The sequence below is a fragment of the Dermochelys coriacea genome, chromosome 8 (genome assembly GCF_009764565.3).
Source record: "Dermochelys coriacea isolate rDerCor1 chromosome 8, rDerCor1.pri.v4, whole genome shotgun sequence".
NCBI classification, from domain to species: Eukaryota; Metazoa; Chordata; order Testudines; family Dermochelyidae; genus Dermochelys; species Dermochelys coriacea.
This window is the reverse complement of record NC_050075.1, coordinates 69,357,124-69,382,684: the sequence shown is the minus strand read 5'-3', so window position 1 is coordinate 69,382,684 and position 25,561 is coordinate 69,357,124. Positions and strand designations below refer to the sequence as shown.

Here is a 25,561-nt window from a genome sequence, read left to right as displayed (position 1 = left end):
ACAAAAACTTCAATCTGTATATCTCCGAAAAATGCAGCTGCCGTTCCTGCACTGTAGCATAATAAATAAAAATGCTTTTAAAAGGATGAATGCTCCTTTAATATAATTAGAGTTAGTGTCAGAGGGCCTTTCAAAATAACAATAATGGTCATGAAAGGTGCCAAACTGACATTCCCAAGCCTGAATTGTCTTATTTACCCAAATAACTGGTACAGCAGCTCAGCAGCAATGTAAGCTATGCCACATTGCCCTACTAACATGCCTTCACTCTGACTCGGGGAACCTCCTCCCAGCAAAGCAGGGTAAGACGGGGTGCCGGGTGCATGTTTGGGTAGGAGGGAGGCAAGTGAAGGTAACTTTCCACTGGCACTGTCCCCGGTTGCCTGTTGAGCTGTGGGTGACTTCATGGGCCAAGAACAAGATGTCTTCATAGCTTCATATTGTTCATATTGTTAAATTTGTATTTCTATGAGTGCTCCCTTGCTTTTGAATCATGGGAAAGGACAAATAGGAGCACATAGCTGTACTTGTTTGTATTCTTGTATTCTGCAGGAAGCTCGAACTAAGTTCTCCTGCAAAGGGACCTTAGATTCTGTGGTACTGTAGTGCAGCCAGCGGACAATTCTGTAACTGACTCATTTAATTTTACAAATATGCTATGTGAAGGAACATTAGTCCACAAAGTAGTTCCTGTGTTGTAAATTTTTATATTAAAATTGATTTATTTTACACTTACTTTCCATCAGCAATGTTGACTGTCCTAAAAAGAGGATAATCTTCTGGGGCAGGTTTTCCATACTGATCTTCAAACAGGAAGACAGGGGATCTACCAACTTCCACACCTAGTTGCTGAATACCCTGTTCATTGTAGACAGAGAAAAGGAAGGACTGGATCCCCTTTTTAGGTTTTACTGTAATTAATACTGAAAAGTCTTCAGGAAAGTTTCCACCTGAGAAGAAAATGACAAATGTAGTCACAAATCTGGAAAAGACAGAACCATTTTATGGATATTTATGCTTTACTATTAATTGAGAGATTCTACTTTTCTGTTTTTCCTCCAACATAAATGTGATAAAAATTCTGATTACAAGAAAATTTCTCTCTTCAAACCTTTGTCTTTATACTTTCTTGTCTTCCCATTCTCAGTTTACTTTCCAAAATTTTACCTGAAGACATCTTAAAAGCTTGAACTATAAAATCATTGTGCATTTATGTAGGTGTGACACAATATATACAAGAGTGGTGGCAGTTCTGTATTAATTCCTTTTCTATTCTTCATCTTCTTGAAAAAGGGAGCAGAAATGACTCTAGTTTATAACTGCACATTATAATTTCAACAGACAAAAAGACTATTGGTATTATTGGAAATATGTTATCAGACACCTTGCATTTCCTAGTGGCCACTCTAATAGTTTCCACCATTTCGATTATGTATTTCCATTGTTTCCAATATGTGTCTTAAATAAGAGTCATATGCAGAGGGACCACACATGATTCCATACACCACTTATGTTATTAACACAAGGGTTAACTGAGGCTTATGTGGTCTATAAAGCCATATGCTGGGCCTCTGTCCTGAGATAAATTTAGTACTAACATTTTTATTTAACCATAGTGCAGATGTTACTTATTAAATTATCTCAGAAATAATTTATTTAAAAACAAAACACATGTCTATTTGTATGTAATAGGAGGTTTGGGCAAAGAAAAAAAAATTTTATTTTCATTTGCTGCCTGACAATTTCTCTTTGAAGTACACACCATAAGTCAATCATTGTTTTAACTTCTACAGCCTCAAGAATAAAGAGTGGATGGATACAGCTTTTAAATGAGGGAGTGGAAAATACGGGTGCATGTGATGAAAAAAGTGCCCTGAGTGTTGTGATCACTCTGAAGTTCCTTTTTTTACTGAAAAACACCCTGCCCCATTTTTTTTCCACCATCCAAACAGAAAGCAAATGAGCTCTGTGCAAAACATCTCTGTGGGCTTTGATGGGTGGAATTCTCCCTAATCCAGAACTAGGCTCAGAGAACAATGATGTAGCCATTCTTCAGATGCTATGGTGGCCTGTCATAGCTGCTGCAACCCATTACAGAGCTTTTTAACCTGTGGTTCACCAAAGTTTGTCAACTTAGTCAGCATACCCCGGCACATCCCCAAGACTGCCCCCAACCACTCCTTGATATTGTTGTAGAAAGCCTCCATGGAGCATTGTTCTACTGCTTTTCACTTGTGCAAGGGAGTCAGAGTTTGACCATATAGGCTTACTCACATTGAGGCAATCAGGATACGGAGCCTTAAGAACATAAGAACATAACAATGGCCATACTGGGTCAGACCAAAGGTCCATCCAGCCCAGTATCCTGTCTACCAACAGTGGCCAATGCCAGGTGCCCCAGAGGGAGTGAACCTAACAGGTAATGATCTAGTGATCTCTCTCCTGCCATCCATCTCCACCCTCTGACAAACAGAAGCTAGGGACACCATTCCTTATCCATCCTGGCTAATAGTCATTAATGGACTTAACCTCCATGAATGTATCCAGTTCTCTTTTAAACCCTGTTAAAGTCCTAGCCTTCACAACCTCCTCAGGCAAGGAGTTCCACAGGTTGACTGTGCACTGAGTGAAGAAGAACTTCCTTTTCTTTGTTTTAAACCTGCTATCCATTAATTTCATTTGGTGGCCCCTAGTTCTTATATTATGGGAACAAGTAAATAACTTTTCCTTATTCACTTTCTCCACACCACTCATGGTTTTATATACCTCTATCATATCCCCCCTTAGTCTGCTGTTTTCCAAGGTGAAAAGTCCTAGCCTCTTTAATCTCTTCTCATATGGGACCCATTCCAAACCCCTAATCATTTTAGTTGTCCTTTTCTGAACGTTTCCTAATGCCAGTATATCTTTTTTGAGATGAGGGAACCACATCTGTATGCAGTATTCAAGATGTGGGCATACCATGAATTTATATAAGGGCAATAAAATATTCTCCATCTTATTCTCTATCCCTTTTTAAATGATTCCTAACATCCCGTTTGCTTTTTTGACTGCTGCTGCACACTGCATGGACGTCTTGAGAGAACTATCCACGATGACTCCAAGATCTTTCTCCTGATTAGTTGTAGCTAAATTTGTTTATAATACTATCATATTGTAGGTATATTTGGGGTTATTTTTTCCTATGTGCATTACTTTACATTTATCCACATTAAATTTCATTTGCCATTTTGTTGCCCAGTCACTTAGTTTTGTGAGATCTTTTTGAAGTTCTTCACAGTCTGCTTTGGTCTTAACTATCTTGAGAAGTTTAGTATCATCTGCAAACTTTGCCACCTCTTCCCTTCTATCCCATGACAACTTAATTTACATAAGAGCCTTTGGTAAGGGACCTTGTCAAAGGCTTTCTGGAAATCTAAGTACACTATGTCCACTGGATCCCCCTTGTCCACATGTTTGTTGACCCCCTCAAAGAACTCTAATAGATTAGTAAAACATGATCTCCCTTTACAGAAACCATGCTGACTTTTGCCCAACAATTTATGTTCTTCTATGTGTCTTCTGATTTTATTCTTTACTATTGTTTCAACTAATTTGCCCAGTACAGACATTAGACTTACCGGTCTGTAATTGCCAGGATCACGTCTAGAGCCCTTCTTAAATATTGGTGTTATATTAATTATCTTCCAGTCACTGGGTACAATAGCTGATTTAAAGGACAGGTTACAAACCATTGTTAATAGTTCCGCAATTTCACATTTGAGTTCTTTTAGAACTCTTGGGTGAATGCCATCTGGTCCTGGTGACTTGTTACTGTTAAGTTTCTCAATTAATTCCAAAACCTCCTCTAGTGTCACTTCAATCTGTGATAATTCCTCAGATTTGTCACCTACAAAACACGACTCAGGTTTGGGAACCTCCCTAACATTCTCAGCTGTGAAGACTGAAGCAAAGAATTCATTTAGTTTCTCCATGATGACTTTATCGTCTTTAAGTTCTCCTTTTGTATCTCGATCATCCAGGGGCCCTACTGGTTGTTTAGCAGGCTTCCTGCTTCTGATGTACTTAAAAAACATTTTGTTATTACCTTTTGAGTTTTTGGCTAGCTGTTCTTCAAATTCCTTTTTGGCTTTTCTTATTACATTTTTACATTTAATTTGGCAGTGTTTATGCTTCTTTCTATTTACCTCACTAGGATTTGACTTCCACTTTTTAAAAAATGCCTTTTTATCTCCCACTGCTTCTTTTACATGGTTGTTAAGCCACGGTAGCTCTTTTTAAGTTCTTTAACTGTGTTTTTTAATTTGGGGTATACATTTAAGTTGAGCTTCTATTATAGTGTCTTTGAAAAGTATCCATGCAGCTTGCAGGGATTTCACTCTAGTCACTGTACCTTTTAATTTCTGTTTAACTAACCTTATTTTTGCATAGTTCCCCTTTCTGAAATTAAATGCCACAGTGTTGTGCTGTTGATGTGTTCTTCCCACCACAAGAATGGTAAATGTTATTATATTATGGTCACTATTTCCAAGCGGCCCTGTTATAGTTAACTCTCTTGGACCAGATCCTGTGCTCCACTCAGGACTAGATTGAGAGTTGCCTCTCCCCTTGTGGGTTCCTGTACCAGCTGTTCCAAAAAGCAGTCATTTAAAGTATCGAGAAATTTTGTCTCTGCATTTTATCCTGAGGTGACATATACCACGTCAATATGGGGATAATTGAAATCCCCCATTATTACTGAGATTTTTATTTTGCTAGCCTCTCTCATCTCCCTTAGCATTTCATCATCACTATCACTGTCCCAGTCAGGTGGTTGATAATAGATCCCTACTGTTATATTCTTATTAGAGCATGGAATTACTATCCATAGAGATTCTATAGAACATGTGGATTCATTTAAGATTTTTATTTCATTTGATTCTACATTTTCTTTCACTTATAGTGCTACTCCCCCCTGCCTGGCACAACCTGTTCTGTCCTTCCGATATATTTTGTACCCCGGAATGATTGTGTCCCACTGATTGTCCTCACTCCACCAGGTTTCTGTGATGCCTATTATATCAATATCCTCCTTTAACACGAGGAACTCTAGTTCACCCATCTTATTATTTAGACTTCTAGCATTTGTGAATAAGCACTTTAAAAACTTGTCACTGTTTATTTTTCTGCCCTTTTCTGATGTGTCAGATTCTTTATGTGAATGTTTCTCATCTAATCTGGCCCATACTTTGTCCTCTTTCATCCCCACCTCCTGACTAAAACCTAGAGAATCTCTATCAATAGACTCTCTCCTCTAAGAGAAGTCTCTGTCAGATCCACATGCGCCTCTGCAGCAATCAGCTTTTCCCCATCTCTTTGTTTAAAAACTGCTCTGCAACCTTTTTAATGTTAAGTGCCAGCACTCTGGATCCACTTTTGGTTTAGGTGGAGCCCATCCTTCCTGTATAGGCTCCCCCTATCCCAAAAGTTTCCCCAGTTCCTAAAAAATCTAACCCCCTCCTCTCTACGCCATCATCTCATCCACACATTGAGTCTCTGAAGCTCTGCCTGCCTACCTGGCCCTGCGCGTGGAACTGGTAGCATTTCTGAGAATGCCACCATAGAGGTCCTGGATTTCAGTCTTTCCTAGCAGCCTAAATTTGGCCTCCAGGACGTCTCTCCTACCCTTCCCTATGTCATTGGTACCTACATGTACCACGACCACCGGCTCCTCCCCAGCTCTACACCTAAGTCTATCTAGACACAGATGACAGAAATGTCATGAGATCAGCAGTTCTTGTGAAATTTCTGTGCTTTATTTGCAAAATGTTAGAGTCATAAAGTTTAAGGCCAGGATGAATGTTTCTTGTCTGATCTGGCCCATACTTTGTTGTCTTTCATCCCTTCCTCCTGAATAAAACCTAGAGAATCTCTATCAATAGACTCCTCCAAGAGAAGTCTCTGTCCGATATAATATACAGGAGGTCCTCTAGTCTGACCTCCTGTATATTATAGGCCACCAACACCTCCCAGTACCTGAACACTAAATTCAACAACCCAAACTAGACCGAAGTACTAGTGTCTACAGGAGACAAAACTATTGTGTCACAGGCAGAACCTGCGAGGGACTGAAGTACACTAACACCCCAGACCCCTGCAATGGCAGAGAAATGATTAGATGAGATATACCCAGATAATCCTAACAAGTGATCTGCACTCTGTGCTGCTGAAAAAAGAGCAAAACCCCCATGGTCACTGTCAATCTGACCTGGGGGGGGGGGGAATTCCTTTCTGACTTCACACATTGTGCTTAGGGTCTAACTGATCATATGACCAAAAACTAGCCAGCTAAACGTGTGTGTGTGTGTGTCTGTGTGAGACAGAGAGAGACTGTGTGATGCCACCTGAGAGCACGAACCCACCTCATCCAGTGTTACATCTCCAGACATCACAACCATTTCTGATGCTTCAGAGGAAGAAGACAAAAACAGCATACACTGGAGGCAGGAGAGAATCCTTTCCTGACCCCCTACAGATGACTGGCTGAAGCCCTGAAGCATGACCTTTAGGAATATAAGACATAAACCAAAAGGGATCCCAGAGCTGCTGAGTCCTGCCCATCACACCCATAACTTTGTCTTGCATGATCAACTGCCTTATTTCAGTGCCTAGAATATGAACCCTAGGCTAAACCTACTCCAAATCCAGATCCAAACACTGCCTCCTTGGTCCATGTCTACCCTAAATTAAAAAGTGTGGCAATAAATTCAAAGGTAGGCATTTGTAAGTTAGTTGAATCTAAGGATCTCAGATTTTTTTTCCCAGGTTTGATGTTATAGTATTAAAACAGGTGCTCCAGGAACATTCCAGTTCTGGTAAAGCCCACTTATGTTTATAATTGAAAGTTTATAAACATGAATATTTTTTAAAAGTCTTAACATAGGCTCAGTCATCTCACATATGACAGGAAAGCTTTTAAGATTTATTTGAGAGGTTTAATGATATCTGAAAAAATGAAATAAATTAAAACACAAACATTAAGGCTAAAATACAGGAAAACGTTAAATTGTGTAAGAAATTTAGTAGATTTGTTTTAAGGTAAATCTGAATTAAATTATTTATTGAATTAAAAAGCAGAATACACTTTAATTCACTTCAGCCAGAGGCACAACAAGCATTGAGAGCAGGCCAGTAAATCGGGTGTATATCACATTTTAAAGAGACAGGTACAAAGCAATACACCTACCATAAACAGTTTAGAAAATAGGCTGCTCCTGTGTGTAAAATTACTGAGACTATGGGATGAACACTGTGTTTTGTATTAAAAAGCGCTGCAAGTGATAACTCAGATCTAAAGAGTTAGATGAAGGGACTTGCATATTATATTATAAGACTGCATATTAGAAACAAGTATTGGCATTTTTGATTTCTTTATAGCTTCCCTATGAATTTATATTAGATTTTAATTTGCAGGTTACTTTAAGGATTTCTTGATTGCAGAGAGAACATTTGTTGCATGTAATGCAATTTTTTCTTCTATTAATTAAGTATAAACTGCAGATTGAAAATTCATATAAATGATTAAAATAGTCTGGTTAATTTTCCTGAAAATGGTGTTTTTCAGATAAGAAGATCACTTTATTGTATGAATTCCATCCTCTTTGGTTAAGCACGTGACCTATACATTTCTATAATTCACTCAGGAAATGTGCTTTCAAGAATTAAAAGAAGGAAGTATTGTTCCTGTAGTTAGAGGATGTTATTGATAGTCAGAATTCCTGAGTTATTTTATTATCTCTACCACTGCTTTGTTCAACTTTGAGCAAATTACTTTAGGCTATATTCACTGAACCATTCACTTCAACTTCAGGGGATATAACTGTGGGCAGAATATGGCCCTTAACCTTTCTGTACTGCAGTGTATAATTCCCTGAATATATATAAGAACGTTTACCTCCATCATAGGGAGGTTATAAAGCTCTGTATAACTGGAAATAATAGTTGTAGCACATGCTGTATCTAGCGTTGTATTCCATCTTCTACTCTAACCTTCACTTTTCACTTGCTCTTAACTTTCTCTAATTCCTTTTTAGCTGCAATTTTTGTTTTCAGCCCATAGGTAATTACTTTTTTTAAAAAAACCCTAAAATCTGATTAAAATGTTTTAGCCATTTCTGAGCATGAACAATATTCCTTTTGTTATATGTTCTGATAAGAATTTTGACATTAGATAGAAACTTCAAAACTGGCTTTCTTTGTAGATTTCAACAAGTCCTTGATTTTTTAACTAAAAAAAAATAAAAAATAAAAAAACAGTTTTTAAGAAAATCGGTTCAGAAGTTTTAAAAGTTTGAACACTGAACTCTAAGTTGGCATTTTGTAAAGGTGGATCTGATTTTTTTAAGATTTATTCAAAATCAGAATGGGTTTATCATTTTGGAGCACTCTGAAGTCGTATTCTTTTGAACAATCTAAACTGCAGCTGCCAGATAGTTTAAGCAGCTCTAAATCTTTAGAGGTCTTAAACAGCATTAGCTGCTCTAAGGATTTAAAGTTGTTTAAACTGCTTAAACTACCCACAGATGTAGGAAGCTTAAGAAGATTAAATTTCTTTAAGGGTTAAAAGTAGTTTTAAACCATTCAAGCCTGTCTGAGTCCTTAAGTGTTTCAAGTGGTTTATTCAGCTTGTGGACTTTCAAATAAGGATGGCAGAGGTAAGGACAGCAGGGTTCAGGTATACATAGTTAAGGGTGGCTAGGTTAATCTCTCGAAGCCAAATAGCTCTGGATTTCTGTCCCTCTTTTATTCCGGGCCCCTGCCTCTTTGATAAATTAAATGTGCCTTCTTCCCCTCCCCACACATTCCCCAAAAAAACCAACAACAAAACCCTGGCACAAATTCAAAATTCAATTACATTGCATACATTTAATATTTACTAGTTTTGCTTTTCTTATTAAATATCAACCTTAAAGTATTGTAGTTTATCAATGTAAACAATAAAACATACAAAATGTGCAATCTGGCCAAGTTAATGTCATGAGAGACATTTGAAACTGAAATTTCTGATTGCTTGGATTCTCAGACTTATCACTTGCATTAAGTCTAGATGTTTGCCTTTTTTAAATAGCAGTAATATTAATAGAACTAATAATACTACAAAAGAATAAGTACAGTGGTATAGACAGAGTTGATGATTGCTTTCTTATCATATGGTATTACTTTCACTGTTTGGAAAAGAATTTGCACCAGTATCTTACTGTTACAGGGAATGCTTAGTGTTAACATTTATTTTACTGTCTGCAATAATGGTGCTTTGTGTTCTTTATATTCATCATATTTTAACTTTGTTAGTAAAAGATTTTCAAAATATAATGGGAATCTGTGAAGATTTGGGGCTTGATTTGGGATCTTATTCTTAATGGACTTGATCCATTGAAGTCAATAGGGAACTTTATGTTGATTTCAGTAGGTTTTGGATCAGGTGTTTTAAAGTAAAGTTGTGAGTTTACAGATGAAATGACACTATACAGCGATATCTTTTAAAATTAGGTTGAATAAATGACAGCAAAAGGAAAGAAAGAAAGAACAAATGATTGGGATGAAGGGAGGCCAAAGAGATAACTTGAAAGGACCTGAACACCTGCCTTGTCTGAACTGTTAATCTGAAAGAGATGTTGAAAATACTTAAGGCAGGTGGCATTAATTCATCTAGTCTGAGCATGTGCTTTTCAATCAGATAAGACACTGTGGAAAAAATAAACTGTGGAAGCTTTGTGAGGAAGGTCACAAAAATGAGTAGCATTGTTTGCCTCAGTACAGTGAGTTTTGTGTATTCTATACTATGATATTATATACCCATGTGTTTAGTATTGCACTGAAATGGTGAATGATAAGCAAATTGCTTCTGAGGGGAACTCAGTAGCAACATAATCAAATTAAGAATATGAATCAAGCCTTTCTTATTTACGACAAAGTATCATGCTTACATGCTTAGCTGAAATAGTTATCAAACTTTCTTAATTACTTTTAGATTTCTTTGGCAATTTTATTTAAACAGTAAGAATGGACTGGATAAGTTTTAACAAGAGCAATAATAAAATGATTAGGAAAAATCGTTATCTGTTGTTCTGTTGTCATTCTTTGAAAATGTACAAAAAATAACATGTGGTAATAAGACAGTACAAGAATATAATAACTTATAGTAACTGTATAATATTTTTCAACTTGTGAGTTCAAAGCAGTCTACAAACATTATGTAATGAAGCCTCAATACCCTCCTGTGAGGCAGGTAAATATTATTATACTGATTTTTACAAATGGGTAAGCTGAGGCACAGAGACATTAAATGAATCCTCCAAGGTCACACAGTGTACTTCAATATTTAGCTGTCTGTCTCTCTTTGAACCACAGTAGCTAAAAGATACCCAAACCTAGAGATCAGCTATGATAGTGAATAAAGGAAGCACTGCAACATGTACTTTGGCTTCACTAAAATGTTAGCTATTGATTTGCTCACTTCTTAGTCCTGTTTAACATCTTTTTTTTGTCTTTCCCCTATTATGAAGCACTAAAACATAAATATATACACACCCACTGGGCACTCTGCTTCTGAAAATTTAATAAAATTCTCTGGGCTCACATGCCACATAATGCACAACAGTATTTGCACATGCTCCCTGAAAAAGCCACAGAAGGATTTTTTCCTTTTTTGTCATGGTAAGGGAATTCCAGACCTATTGGATGTTTTCCAAAGATCCCAGAATGAGCGAGCTCACTTTCCGTCCCTGGACAAAGATAGCAGATGGACTACACTCTATGAGACTGATCATTGGGGTTGGGGGGCTTGGGAACAGTGGGTCTTATGGAGGGGTTCTCCCACCCAGCAGTGGGAGGCACCCTACAAGTACTTTCAAATTCTGTGCATATCCCCCCACCCAGTCATGACAGAATGAAACACTGACATAATTCCTAGAATGCCATCTCGAAAATACCACACACTAGAAAGGGTATCACATTGACACATAATCAGTGCTTTCTGGATCTGCCATGGCATTCCTCACAAGACCCATGAACAGGAAGAAAATTATAGTAAATGGAGTGAAAATCATAGTAGCTGTTTCTATGGTAAGTGTTTAGATGGTGGTCTAGGCACATTCGTTTTCACAGAAAGCTTTCATTGCTCCACATCCCAAGACAAAATAAACAACGATGAGGAATCCTCACCCCTTTTAAAGTCAATGGCAAGCCATCCATTCCAAATGCTTTACAAACAGAGTGTTATGTCCATAAGCTGTTTGAGAGCTCAGTTTATTAAGTACTGCCTACTGGACTCTTATAAATTTTTTCTTCTGGGTTCTTTGTTCAAAAAGTGGGTAGCATGGTGTTTTTCCAAATAGATTATGCATTTTAAGCCCGTTTTTTCCCCTCTCTCTTTAACTGACAGTTTCCCCTTGCATGCCCCAGAAAGGAGAGTTCAAAAGGTGGAACAGCAGGGTGAAACTGAGTGCTCCACCTAGTTCTAATCCAGAAATTCTGCAGAGGTTAGGAAGAAAAGCACCTACATTGAGTCTGCCAAAGGCAATTTAAATTTATGTGCCAACAAACAACATAATGAACATATTTACTCTGGCATTAAGAACAAAATGAGCAGTTACTACTGTAGCTGCCAAATCTAATAGTTAGTCTACCGTGTCATTCATAAAATAAGTGCAAGTTAACACAGGAACTTTTCCCCCAAAGGAATGTCTGGACTCTGAGGCCTTGCTTTGGCAAAGAATGCCTATTCTGTGCTAATGGCTCTTAAAGGCCAATGATCCAATGTTCTTCCATGAGTTTTCAGTCACCAGCCCACTGTATTTGAAGGCTGATTAACAGTCTTGCTCTACTAGTAGTTCCTACCCATTTCATTTCTGCACAAGACATTTTTGGATCATATTGTCACTATAATACTAACAATAGAAAGGGACTGATTAAAACGTTAGCTTTAACTCCACGGTGCAGCTGTAGTACTTTAATAAAAAACTGAAGAGTTTTGCAACTTTTTTTTTAGGCTGATTAGTCAAGATACTGTCACCCCTACTTGTATGGAGTAGCAATTTATTATGCTCATAATCCCATTGATTATGTTCAGTGAACTATATCCTCAGCTGGATAGCTCCATTGACTTCAGTGAAGTTCTATCCTTTTATACCAGCTAAGGAGATATACTCTAATGTGAGGAAATGTGGAAGAATCTGGCCCTAAATATGTTTTTTTCTAAATTTCCGCCCCTTGAAATAAAAAGAGATGAACTAATTCTTTAAATGAAGATGCAAGATACACATGAAAGGTCTGATAGCAGTTTCTCTTCTACATGTGTCTATTGCTCTGAGAAAATATTGATGTGTTATTATTGCTTCCGGATAATAAATGCTTGAGGATCTATAAAAATCCCAGATGTTGACCATGTCATTACTCCTTTAATGGGCAAAACAAAAATATTTTCCTTGCCCATATTTAATGAGTGTGCTCACAAGCAAACCCACTCAAAATCTGCTTGCATGTGCATTTCATGGCATGAAGATTGAAAGTTTGTGTGTGTGTGTGTGTATGTGTGTGTGTGTGTGTGTGTTTAATAAACTGCAACACTTTCAATCAAGTGAAAAGAGTGAAAGCAAAATAATGGAATGAAAATTTGTTCTCCTCCCCAAAAAAAAATCCAAAGAAACTTTTTACAAAATGTGCTTATTTTGTGTCAGATAAATCAGAGATGGGATGGAGTCACATTACCTGTTACCCACAACTAACCATGTGTAGTCCCCAAAATACCAAGATACCCTTACATAATGTCAACCAGATGGTACTTCTGGGAATGATTTTGCAACAACCAACCACAATCTGCATTTCTACCACTGCAACATAACTCCCAGAAGCGTTGCTTTTAAAATAGACTGTTCCTGGCACAGAAGTAAGAAACTTGGCAATGCCGTCCACCTTATGGATCTATCACCAAATATTCATAAAATTCCCTCTGATAGAATGATGAGAAAACCAGGTAAAATTACTTAGTTTTACTAAAATTACTCTGTCAGCAATACTCATGTTGCTCCCATTACCATCAATGCAAAGTATGAAGTCATAGCAGTGGAAGCCCTTTTTGTCTAGGAACACAGCCAGTCATATATTTTCCTTCTAGCCAGTACATGTCAGTTATCATCCCACCTCAGAGGTTTGCCACTTTAACAAAGAAGCAACATTTGTTTAATTTTGCTGCTTGGTCCATTTCCCTTCCTTTCTATACACATGTAAATATGTTACCATACCACTATTTTTGTAATCACTGTTGCTGTAATATGACAACTGTAATTGTAGCCTGAATTCACCAATATGTTAAACCATACAGTTAATTTAATCTAGAATCTTTGTGAAATGTTAATCATTTTGTCTATTAATTGATAAAATATTCAATTCAGGTAAACACTCAAAAGTTCAGATGCTTATTTCAATCTCTAGCTAAACCTCTTGATTCTGAAAATTTGAGGGTAGAAATCTCCCATGAAATGTTTTCACACATTTTTTCAGTGCTTCTTTTCTGGTTGCAATACAAACTTGTTCTCCTATGCCTGTTACTAAGTGTCACTATTGCTTCTTAAGATAACTGGATCCAATAATTGTCTTTTGTAAATGTTCCGGATTAAGCAGTGACTTCCTAATACAGAAGCTGAGAGAGTTCATATGTTGAGGTGATTTATACACTGAGACAAGTTTAGTGACTAGTTAACAGTATGTCTTGCAGTCCTTACTCAAGCAAAATTCTCATTTAAGTCAATAGGTGTTTTGTGAGTGAGGATTGCAGTACTGAGTCTGTTCTTCATAAAGGCAATGAAAAAATAATTATTACAGTTTTATATAATATCAAGCAGTATTTCTCTATTTATGGTATTTGATAGCCTGATTCACTGATCTCTTGCACAAGTGTAAATCCAAAGTAGATTTGAAGTTAGTGGAGTCACACTAACATAAAACTGGTGTGAGAATAATCAGGCCCTAAATATTTGGTATGTAATTTTTTAAAAACACTCTGTCTGCCCATTTGATTGGCTGCTTCCTGCACTTGTAACTGAAAGGAAAGCAGGGACATCTCATGATGCTACCCTAGTTAATGGGAATGGGCTCTGTGCTGTGCTGCAACTAGCAGAAAAACACAGACAATAAGAAAACACATCAGGCAGCACAGACAGTGCAATCTCATGGTGGGGAGAGCTTTCTTCAGATTGATGCGGGGGGAGGAAGGTAGTGGCCCCTTTAAGGGTCTCCCCCCTCAGGAACTGGGAGCAGGTGGCCAAAAAGGGTGTAAGGTATCACCCTGAGCTGACACTCAGGTAGGCCATTGACCCATGCATACCTAGTCACAGTTTGTGATGTACAAGACAATTGCCTGAGCCCATTCTCATGCCTAATTATCAGCTCCTAGCCCTGGGATTAGTGTAGGATTTAATTTTTTATGATCTACTGTGGGCATGGTGCTAGTTGCCTTATTTTGGACTGGGAAAGAATTCTCCCTCACCACCACATTAGGCAGGATGGGGTGGGGTGAGTTTTTGCCTTTCCCACAGCAGCTCAGAGATCTGGTAAATTAGGTCAGAGGAGAGATGTCACAATTTAGCAAAAAGAAAAGGAGTACTTGTGACACCTTAGAGGTGCCACAAGTACTCCTTTTCTTTTTGCGAATACAGACTAACACGGCTGCTACTCTGAAACCTGTCATTATGCAAGGCACAATTTAGCAGGTATCCTGTGCTGGTACTTATTCCATAGGGATCCAGTTCCCTGAAAAACTGGATTTAGAAGTGACTTAGGGGAAGGCATCCCTAAAGAAGCTGGGGAGCAGAATTGGGTCTCCTAACATCTGGTACAGCACAGAAAGGCATTGCCCATTCCCTAGCTCCTTAACCCGCATAATTTGGGTTTAGTGGTACAGTCCCAGAAATGTGATGGGAACAGCTGTGGAGAGTGGTGGGGATCATTGCAGCCTGAACCACACTTGAAACAATTAAGGAAGAAACAGTGACCCGCACGTACAAATTACTGTAGGTTAGTTCCAAGATGAGTTAAATAATATAGTAGTGGCCAAATTAAACCACATCCATTGTATATTGTCTATCTTTCTGCATGTCTGGGACAATAAGAAAACATGCCAGGAAGCTGACTTTCTTATAGACTCACCTGGGTACAGTTGCTTTGTTGGGGCACTGAGTTGTGCATGTTTTGAAACTCTGTAGGCAACATCTGATCCTTTTGAATCCCTTCTGTTTGTGCAAAATCCTGCTGTTCTTGATATTCCTTCTGGTGACTTGTGAAATTCTAATGCTTTTAGCACATCAACTGGTTCAGCTGAAAAAGTAGCAAAACAACAACAAAAAGAATTATTCAGAATTATTCATACTGCAACATTTCAAAAAGGAAATGAATTTCATTGCTAAATTATATATGCAGATGTCTAGTCATCAGAGCGGCTACATCATATTTTGTTTTTTTGCAGGCTACTCTTACATTAGAATATTATTTTAACAGGGTCATTTTCTAATCAAATATCTAGGAGCTCATCATACCCAGTGTAAGTTAGTTAAGATCAGATTTTTTTTAAACAGCTCACTTGCTAATTGAGATTTACAACTGTGGGGGATTAATTAATTTGCCCTCTACCCTGCTGAACACATTAGAAGTGGGATGTGCTCTGAGGAGTTGGGGGTGCAGTCTGGCCACAAGGAGGAATGATTTCTAGAAAGAGGGCTCGGGAAAGTTAGTTGGTTGGATCTCTCTTTTTTTCTAGAATTTGACTGGACTGAACCACACTTCAGATATTTATTTGGGATTTTCACTGTAGGGAGCCCTGTTGTAATGGTTTGGCTCTTAAAGGAGCAGGATTATGTTCACTATTGAGTCTTACAATAATGAGCATAACAAAGATGTTTATAGATTCATAGATTCATAGATACTAAGGTCAGAAGGGACCATTCTGATCATCTAGTCTGACCTCCTGCACAATGCAGGCCACAGAATCTCACCCACCCACTCCTACGAAAAACCTCACCTATGACTGAGCTATTGAAGTCCTCAAATCGTGGTTTAAAGACTTCAAGGAGCAGAGAATCCTCCCTCAAGTGACCCGTGTCCCATGCTACAGAGGAAGGTGAAAAACCTCCAGGGTCTCTTCCAATCTGCCCAAATATGGCGATCAGCTAAACCCTGAGCATATGGGCAAGATTCACCCATAAAAGCATGAAGAGTCATCTCTCGCTCGGAACAGCTTTCCATGACACCTTGTATTCATTCATATGAGATCAGTGTATTAATATACGGTAACTGTTGCTCAGGCACTAATGCTTAATTGATCTATGAATACATCCAGATTTTATTTTAGACATAACAGGATGGTGATGTAAACAGCCATGATATTGTAAAATGTGTACACGCCATATTGAGTAGCTCAGAAAAGGAGTAAATAGACAGAGCCTGTTGTTTCTAGGTCAATGGTTCACATTATTTTTTATTATTATTTATATGGCAGTAGTGCCTAGGAGCCCCAGTCATGAACCAGGGCCCCATTGTGCTAGGCACTGTACAAACACAGAGAAAAAGAGGATCCCAGGCCCTGGCCCTGCTCCAGAGGTCTTCCGGTCTAAATAATCTAAAACTATCCAATCAAGACTGCTCGTAGCCTGTGGCTGCTGGCTGGTGTGAAGTAATTTTAAATTCTCACTCCAGGTCCTGGTAAACAAGTGTCCAAATAACAAAAACACTCACAATCTGAACTCTTTGGCATCCTTGGTTACTGTTGCAGGGATGCCAAGGATTGCATGGCATGGAGATAGAATTTCCCCTCGAAAGAGGCCCCAGAACACAAATGTGGGAGTTGGGTGAGGCAGCTTACATCACATTGCATGTGCTGTATGGCTTCAGGGGAGAAATAGGGATGTCAAGCTGGCACTCTTCATTTTATAGAGAAAAAGATTATTTTAACTGATTGTTTTCCCTTTGGGCCCAATCCTGCAGTCTCTAAGCAGGCAAAATTCTAACCACTTTCTGTAAAGGCAAGCTATTAAAACTAAATTAAATTACTTCCACTGTTAAGGCTGAGCAAATTCTCAACACAAATGTATTTGGTGAATGTATCATTTCTTTCTCCTGTTCATGAACTGTGAACAGGCAATAATAATGCATGTATTCTCTACTGACTATTCATTTAATGAGTCCACAAATATCAAGTGTAGGCCTGAAATTCAATGCTTGTGAATATTCATTTATTTTAATGAATGTTCACCAACTGCAAACAGAAAGGTTGAAAACACAGTAAAACTGAAATTCTAGTTAGAATCACTGAAATGTTTGTGAATATTTTTCCTCACTGTTTGCTCAGCCGTAGCCAGTATTGTCTTCAGTACTGATTTTGCTTCAGCTCAGCATTTCATAAATCATTCTATCAGTAACACATGTGAGTGCATTTACAACTAAAATAATTCATTCTATTCAGCTCATTGCACTGCCAGCATGAAGATAGATAATCAAAAGCAGTCAAGTGTGTGGTTAAATCTAACTCTATAAAGTCCAACTCTGGACTTGCTAAAGTAAAAACGTTCCAAGGTTTCCGTAATGAGATGACAAAGTATATGGCTCCTTCCATCTGGTGATACATTTTCAGAAAAAAATACCAGTGAGCTTCTGCTACACTTATTTTAAATAATTCTACCTCTGATATTTTCCTCCCCCACCAAGATAACATTATTATAAAAAATAAACACAATACTGAATATTTATCAAAAGTTAATACATCCTGAAAGAATCCCTAGATGTACACCTGCTACAAATAAAAGATATCTATTCTACATTTTCCTAAAACTAAACTTAAACATTCTGAAAAGCTAACTTTGAACATTAAATAATCAAAATCATTGCACAAAATCTAAAAATGCGAGCTTTATCTTTGTAAACCTTGGTTTATGCCTTTTAAAAGCATTCCTATTAATTTCAATGAATATGATATATGTTCACTGAACTGTCTCATTACTCATGTGGGAGACATGCCAATGCACTTCTACAACCGTAAAAGGGTTGGCCAAACTGTTTCTCCAATAACTTATTGGTGTTTTTTGCAAGGTACATAATGATTAGAGCTGGTAAAAATACTGCAGAATCAGTAAATATGAATATTCATTCAAATTCCAAATGGCTGCTTAGTTTAACTAGTTTTGTGCCCTTTTGCTGTTTGCAGACATTTTTACAGACTTCTTCCTCATTACTGTTTGGGTAGTGGCTGTTTTTGGCATATCTGAATTGGAATGTCAGCAAGACAAAAAAAAGATCATTCATCGTTTGTTCTTCTGCTGTTTAAATAATGTCAGGTTTCAGAGTAGCAGCCGTGTTAGTCTGTATTTCCAAAAAGAAAAGGAGTACTTGTGCCACCTTAGAGACTAACAAATTTATTAGAGCATAAGCTTTCGTGAGCTACAGCTCACTTCATCGGATGCATTTGGTGGAAAAAACAGAGGGGAGATTGATATACACACACACAGAGAACATGAAACAATGGGTTTATCATACATACTGTAAGGAGAGGTTTCAGAGTAGCAGCCGTGTTAGTCTGTATTCGCAAAAAGAAAAGGAGTACGTGTGGCACCTTAGAGACTAACAAATTTATTAGAGCATAAGCTTTCGTGAGCTACAGCTCACTTCATCGGATGCATTTGGTGGAAAAAGCAGAGGAGAGATTTATATACACACACACACAGAGAACATGAAACAATGGGTTTATCATACACACTGTAAGGAGAGTGATCACTTAAGATGAGCCATCACCAGCAGCAGGGGGGGGAAGGAGGAAAACCTTTCATGGTGACAAGCAGGTAGGCTAATTCCAGCAGTTAACAAGAATATCAGAGGAACAGTGGGGGGTGGGGTGGGAGGGAGAAATACCATGGGGAAATAGTTTTACTTTGTGTAATGACTCATCCATTCCCAGTCTCTATTCAAGCCTAAGTTAATTGTATCCAGTTTGAAAATTAATTCCAATTCAGCAGTCTCTCGTTGGAGTCTGTTTTTGAAGCTTTTTTGTTGAAGTATAGCCACTCTTAGGTCTGTGATCGAGTGACCAGAGAGATTGAAGTGTTCTCCAACTGGTTTTTGAATGTTATAATTCTTGACGTCTGATTTGTGTCCATTCATTCTTTTACGTAGAGACTGTCCAGTTTGGCCAATGTACATGGCAGAGGGGCATTGCTGGCACATGATGGCATATATCACATTGGTAGATGCGCAGGTGAACGAGCCTCTGATGGTGTGGCTGATGTGATTAGGCCCTATGATGGTATCCCCTGAATAGATATGTGGACAGAGTTGGCAACGGGCTTTGTTGCAAGGATAGGTTCCTGGGTTAGTGGTTCTGTTGTGTGGTGTGTGGTTGCTGGTGAGTATTTGCTTCAGATTGGGGGGCTGTCTGTAAGCAAGGACTGGTCTGTCTCCCAAGATCTGAGAGAGCGATGGCTCGTCCTTCAGGATAGGTTGTAGATCCTTGATGATGCGTTGGAGGGGTTTTAGTTGGGGGCTGAAGGTGATGGCTAGTGGCGTTCTGTTGTTTTCTTTGTTGGGCCTGTCCTGTAGTAGGTGACTTCTGGGTACTCTTCTGGCTCTGTCAATCTGTTTCTTCACTTCAGCAGATGGGTACTGTAGTTGTAGGAATGCATGATAGAGATCTTGTAGGTGTTTGTCTCTGTCTGAGGGGTTGGAGCAAATGCGGTTATATCGTAGCGCTTGGCTGTAGACAATGGATCGAGTGGTATGATCTGGATGAAAGCTAGAGGCATGTAGGTAGGAATAGCGGTCAGTAGGTTTCCGATATAGGGTGGTGTTTATGTGACCATCGCTTATTAGCACCGTAGTGTCCAGGAAGTGGATCTCTTGTGTGGACTGGTCCAGGCTGAGGTTGATGGTGGGATGGAAATTGTTGAAATCATGGTGGAATGCCTCAAGAGCTTCTTTTCCATGGGTCCAGATGATGAAGATGTCATCAATGTAGCGCAAGTAGAGTAGGGGCATTAGGGAACGAGAGCTGAGGAAGCGTTGTTCTAAGTCAGCCATAAAAATGTTGGCATACTGTGGGGCCATGCGGGTACCCATCGCAGTGCCGCTGATTTGAAGGTATACATTGTCACCAAATGTGAAATAGTTATGGGTCAGGACAAAGTCACAAAGTTCTGCCACCAGGTTAGCCGTGACAGTATCGGGGATACTGTTCCTGACGGCTTGTAGTCCATCTTTGTGTGGAATGTTGGTGTAGAGGGCTTCTACATCCATAGTGGCTAGGATGGTGTTTTTAGGAAGATCACCAATGGACTGTAGTTTCCTCAGGAAATCGGTGGTGTCTCGAAGATAGCTGGGAGTGCTGGTAACGAAGGGCCTGAGGAGGGAGTCTACATAGCCAGACAATCCTGCTGTCAGGGTGCCAATGCCTGAGATGATGGGGCGTCCAGGATTTCCAGGTTTATGGATCTTGGGTAGCAGATGGTCACATAAACACCACCCTATATCGGAAACCTACTGACCGCTATTCCTACCTACATGCCTCTAGCTTTCATCCAGATCATACCACTCGATCCATTGTCTACAGCCAAGCGCTACGATATAACCGCATTTGCTCCAACCCCTCAGACAGAGACAAACACCTACAAGATCTCTATCATGCATTCCTACAACTACAGTACCCATCTGCTGAAGTGAAGAAACAGATTGACAGAGCCAGAAGAGTACCCAGAAGTCACCTACTACAGGACAGGCCCAACAAAGAAAACAACAGAACGCCACTAGCCATCACCTTCAGCCCCCAACTAAAACCCCTCCAACGCATCATCAAGGATCTACAACCTATCCTGAAGGACGAGCCATCGCTCTCTCAGATCTTGGGAGACAGACCAGTCCTTGCTTACAGACAGCCCCCCAATCTGAAGCAAATACTCACCAGCAACCACACACCACACAACAGAACCACTAACCCAGGAACCTATCCTTGCAACAAAGCCCGTTGCCAACTCTGTCCACATATCTATTCAGGGGATACCATCATAGGGCCTAATCACATCAGCCACACCATCAGAGGCTCGTTCACCTGCGCATCTACCAATGTGATATATGCCATCATGTGCCAGCAATGCCCCTCTGCCATGTACATTGGCCAAACTGGACAGTCTCTACGTAAAAGAATGAATGGACACAAATCAGACGTCAAGAATTATAACATTCAAAAACCAGTTGGAGAACACTTCAATCTCTCTGGTCACTCGATCACAGACCTAAGAGTGGCTATACTTCAACAAAAAAGCTTCAAAAACAGACTCCAACGAGAGACTGCTGAATTGGAATTAATTTGCAAACTGGATACAATTAACTTAGGCTTGAATAGAGACTGGGAATGGATGAGTCATTACACAAAGTAAAACTATTTCCCCATGGTATTTCTCCCTCCCACCCCACCCCCCACTGTTCCTCTGATATTCTTGTTAACTGCTGGAATTAGCCTACCTGCTTGTCACCATGAAAGGTTTTCCTCCTTCCCCCCCCTGCTGCTGGTGATGGCTCATCTTAAGTGATCACTCTCCTTACAGTGTGTATGATAAACCCATTGTTTCATGTTCTCTGTGTGTGTGTGTATATAAATCTCTCCTCTGCTTTTTCCACCAAATGCATCCGATGAAGTGAGCTGTAGCTCACGAAAGCTTATGCTCTAATAAATTTGTTAGTCTCTAAGGTGCCACTGTAAGGAGAGTGATCACTTAAGATAAGCCATCACCAGCAGCAGGGGGGGAAAGGAGGAAAACCTTTCATGGTGACAAGCAAGGTAGGCTATTTCCAGCAGTTAACAAGAATATCTGAGGAACAGTGGGGGGTGGGGGGGGTGGGGTGGGGTGGGGGGGGAGAAATAACATGGGGAAATAGTTTTACTTTGTGTAATGACTCATCCATTCCCAGTCTCTATTCAAGCCTAAATTAATTGTATCCAGTTTGCAAATTAATTCCAATTCAGCAGTCTCTCGTTGGAGTCTGTTTTTGAAGCTTTTTTGTTGAAGGATAGCCACTCTTAGGTCTGTAATCGAGTGACCAGAGAGATTGAAGTGTTCTCCAACTGGTTTTTGAATGTTATAATTCTTGACGTCTGATTTGTGTCCATTCATTCTTTTACGTAGAGACTGTCCAGTTTGACCAATGTACATGGCAGAGGGGCATTGCTGGCACATGATGGCATATATCACATTGGTAGAGGCGCAGGTGAACGAGCCTCTGATAGTGTGGCTGATGTGATTAGGCCCTATGATGGTGTCCCCTGACTAGATATGTGGACAGATTGGCAACGGGCGTTGTTGCAAGGATAGGTTCCTGGGTTGGTGGTTCTGTTGTGTGGTGTGTGGTTGCTGGTGAGTATTTGCTTCAGATTGGGGGGCTGTCTGTAAGCAAGGTCTGGCCTGTCTCCCAAGATCTGTGAGAGTGATGGGTCGTCCTTCAGGATAGGTTGTAGATCCTTGATGATGCATTGGAGAGGTTTTAGTTGGGGGCTGAAGGTGATGGCTAGTGGCATTCTGTTATTTTCTCTGTTGGGCCTGTCCTGTAGTAGGTGACTTCTGGGTACTCTTCTGGCTCTGTCAATCTGTTTCTTCACTTCAGCAGGTGGATATTGTAGTTGTAGGAATGCATGATAGATATAGGTGATTGCTCACACATCGCAAAGAGCAGATTCAGTCAAAACGGAATACTTTCCAAACAGCCCAGAAGATAAAATTTATTTCCATAAACCGTTAGTCAAATAATTTGGACAGCAAACATAGCAAGCTTGTTCACAACAATTTTCAAATAGGGAAACTTACTGAAAACAAATAATTTGGCCATCTCCAATAACAATATAGCTGTTTTGCTAAATAAGAGTAGACCATGAGTAACAAATTAACCTTATCTGTTTTATGACATATTGTGGGATGACCACCACTTTGCCTGGCATAACAGAAAATACAAAAGCACCTGATTACTAAACTTTAAAAGAAATGGTGATCCAAAATGAGAAAAGGAAGTTCCCTGGTAAACCTACAAAGAAATATATAAAACACAGTGCTTCATTCATATGGGCCTAGGTATCTGCAAGAGGAAATCTCTTTATAAAGAATTTTGGGACCCTGTGCACCATGGAAATTGCTGAGGGGTGTAAGGTCTAGTCACAGTTTGTGATGTACAAGACAATTGCCGCCCTGGACAAAACTTCAATGTACTGCCCCCACCTTTCACTCTCAACCTGCAGGGAAATATCTCTTGCCCAGGTGCGGAGGGCAGTGGGGAGTGTGGCAGGAACGGACATCAGATTTTCTGGGTGGGGGAGAGGGTGGTGTGGCAAGTCTTCTGATAGTTCAGAGGTTATTGTAAACATCTGTGGGCCCAGAGCCACACTCCAGCACCACTCACTTAGGTTTGGCTCTGACACTTCTGTCATGATGGAGGAGCGACCTGGCCAAATTTGAATGAATGAAGTTTTAACCTGGCATACAGGGTCACAGTTCCACAGTCCTGCTTAGATTTGGCCTGGCCACCCCTCCATCATGATAGAGGGATGGCAGGGCCAAATCCAAGTGAGTAGCGTTACTACTTGGTTCACAGGGGTGCAGTGCCACTCAGTTTATTGATTTGGGTTTTTTCCTGGTGGTTGGGAGCCTCCCTGAGGTGGGGCCCTATATAAGTGACCCAAGTGCACATTGGTTAATCTGGACCTGGTTGATATCATTCAACACTTGCCCATATGAGGAAGCCTGAGATACTAAGGACCCTCCAAGTTTGTACGTTCAGTTTTGACTGATCTTAATTTTGCAGGATATTCTATTGCATCAGTAGATATCTGCCTCTGATAGACCCTCTCACAAAAGCTTCCTTAAAGGGACTCTTACTCAGTCTGACTCTGGGTGGTACTCTTCTGCTAAAATTTCTCCATCTGGCATTGAAATGAGACAAGGTTTTCACTAAGCAATGGAGTATATTTGAAATTTACCCCGTCTGTTTACTTCTCCTAGAAGAAAAAAGCTAAAGAAAAATGCAATAAATATTATGTCATATCACACTATTGCATCCAGGTAGTACACGGCTTCTGATTTGGTGTCTGGGGATGGGAATGTAAGGAAATACCAAACTATTAAAATTGCATGGACAGATCTCTGTTCAGATGCACGAAATGGGTGCATGGCCCTCATTGTAAAAACTATAACTGATCAGGAAAAATTCAAATACCACATCTGAAAATTTGGTTCTATGGTTGCTGTGTTAAACTGGAAAATAAGCACAAACCTGTACAAGTCCCTGACCTTGCAAATGGATCTGTTCAGATATGCCTTACAGCTACAAGAAGTCCCAATGGCTTCAATCGGACCCTATATGGACTAAGCAATCACATGCAGAAAGATCTGAACCCAAGGATGTCCTATTAGAACACAGCTTTAGATCCTAAGAGGCCCCCTGAGGCCCAGATAACAATGGAAAAACAAGTTTCCATTGTGGTGGTTACCAGACAATGGAGAACCTAGCCAAAGAGATTCTGCTTCCCACAATATATCACAGTGCAGAGTTCTGCAGCACCTCTGTACCATTGACGGGGGTAGGATTTGGCACAAAGGGACTTGTTCTCTCCAGATGTGTAACTTCCATGGATGTTATGTAGGAACAATGAGAGAAGAGTTTCATATTGTTGGATTTGCTGAGAGGACATGGAGGACCATATTGTTTACATTTTTTGTCAGTGTATTGATTGTCAAAAATCATTTTACAGTTTCCTTAAAAACAATCTCAATGTGTGAGTGAGGTTCATGTGTTTCCTTCTACCTTCCATCCATCAGCTTTTTTCAGTTTGTTTGGAAGTGTTGACTAGTTAGCTGGAGATTGGTGCCCAATATCCTAATACAGAGAGACCGAAGCACAAGACAACCTTAATGACACAGTGTCTTTAGAGCAAAAACACCTCTCTATTTGAGACATTTAAATTTACAGGGGCAAATTCTGCTCTCAGTTACCAGAGTAAGTCAGAAATAACTCCATTCAGTTAGTGAAGGTATTTAGATTTACAGTTGTATAACTGAAAGCAGGATTTGGTCCACAGTCTTTCATACTGAATGTAGCATTTAGGGCACAAATTATAATCTTACACTGCTTTTTAGGCTTGTTGCACACTGGACTAAACAAAAAACATGGAGTAAAATAAACCAGAATGGTACAAATATAAAAATATTAATAGCTTTGAGGAGCAACTGAATGTGCAGAATCGTGTTCTGAGTAGGAATAAAAGATCAATTTCTCTGTTGGCAAAATTCCATTGACATTTTTTTTTTGCGGGGGGGGGAGGTTACACAAATGTAAACCAGTAACAACTAGAAGACAATGGAAGTGTAAAACTGGTGTGAGATCAGAATCAGGCCAAGAGACTTTAAATATTGAGGAAGATTTCACCATTTGTATTCAAGATGGCTGCTGAACTGGCATCTGGATTACTGCTGGAGATGCTCTTGATTAAGAGTGACTGCCCTGCACCTTTAAG

General features: G+C 39.5%; 1 protein-coding gene across 1 annotated transcript in view; it reads right to left on the bottom strand.

Moving 5' to 3' along the window:
* Nucleotides 1-25,561, bottom strand: part of COL11A1 (collagen type XI alpha 1 chain) — a 240,499-nt gene that overhangs the window by 200,021 nt on the left and 14,917 nt on the right. The window contains exons 2-3 of the mRNA XM_038414607.2: nucleotides 15,184-15,351; nucleotides 737-950 (exon numbers count right to left, since the gene is read on the bottom strand). Coding sequence (XP_038270535.1) covers nucleotides 737-950; nucleotides 15,184-15,351 — 382 coding nt within the window. The remainder of the gene's footprint in view (nucleotides 1-736; nucleotides 951-15,183; nucleotides 15,352-25,561) is intronic.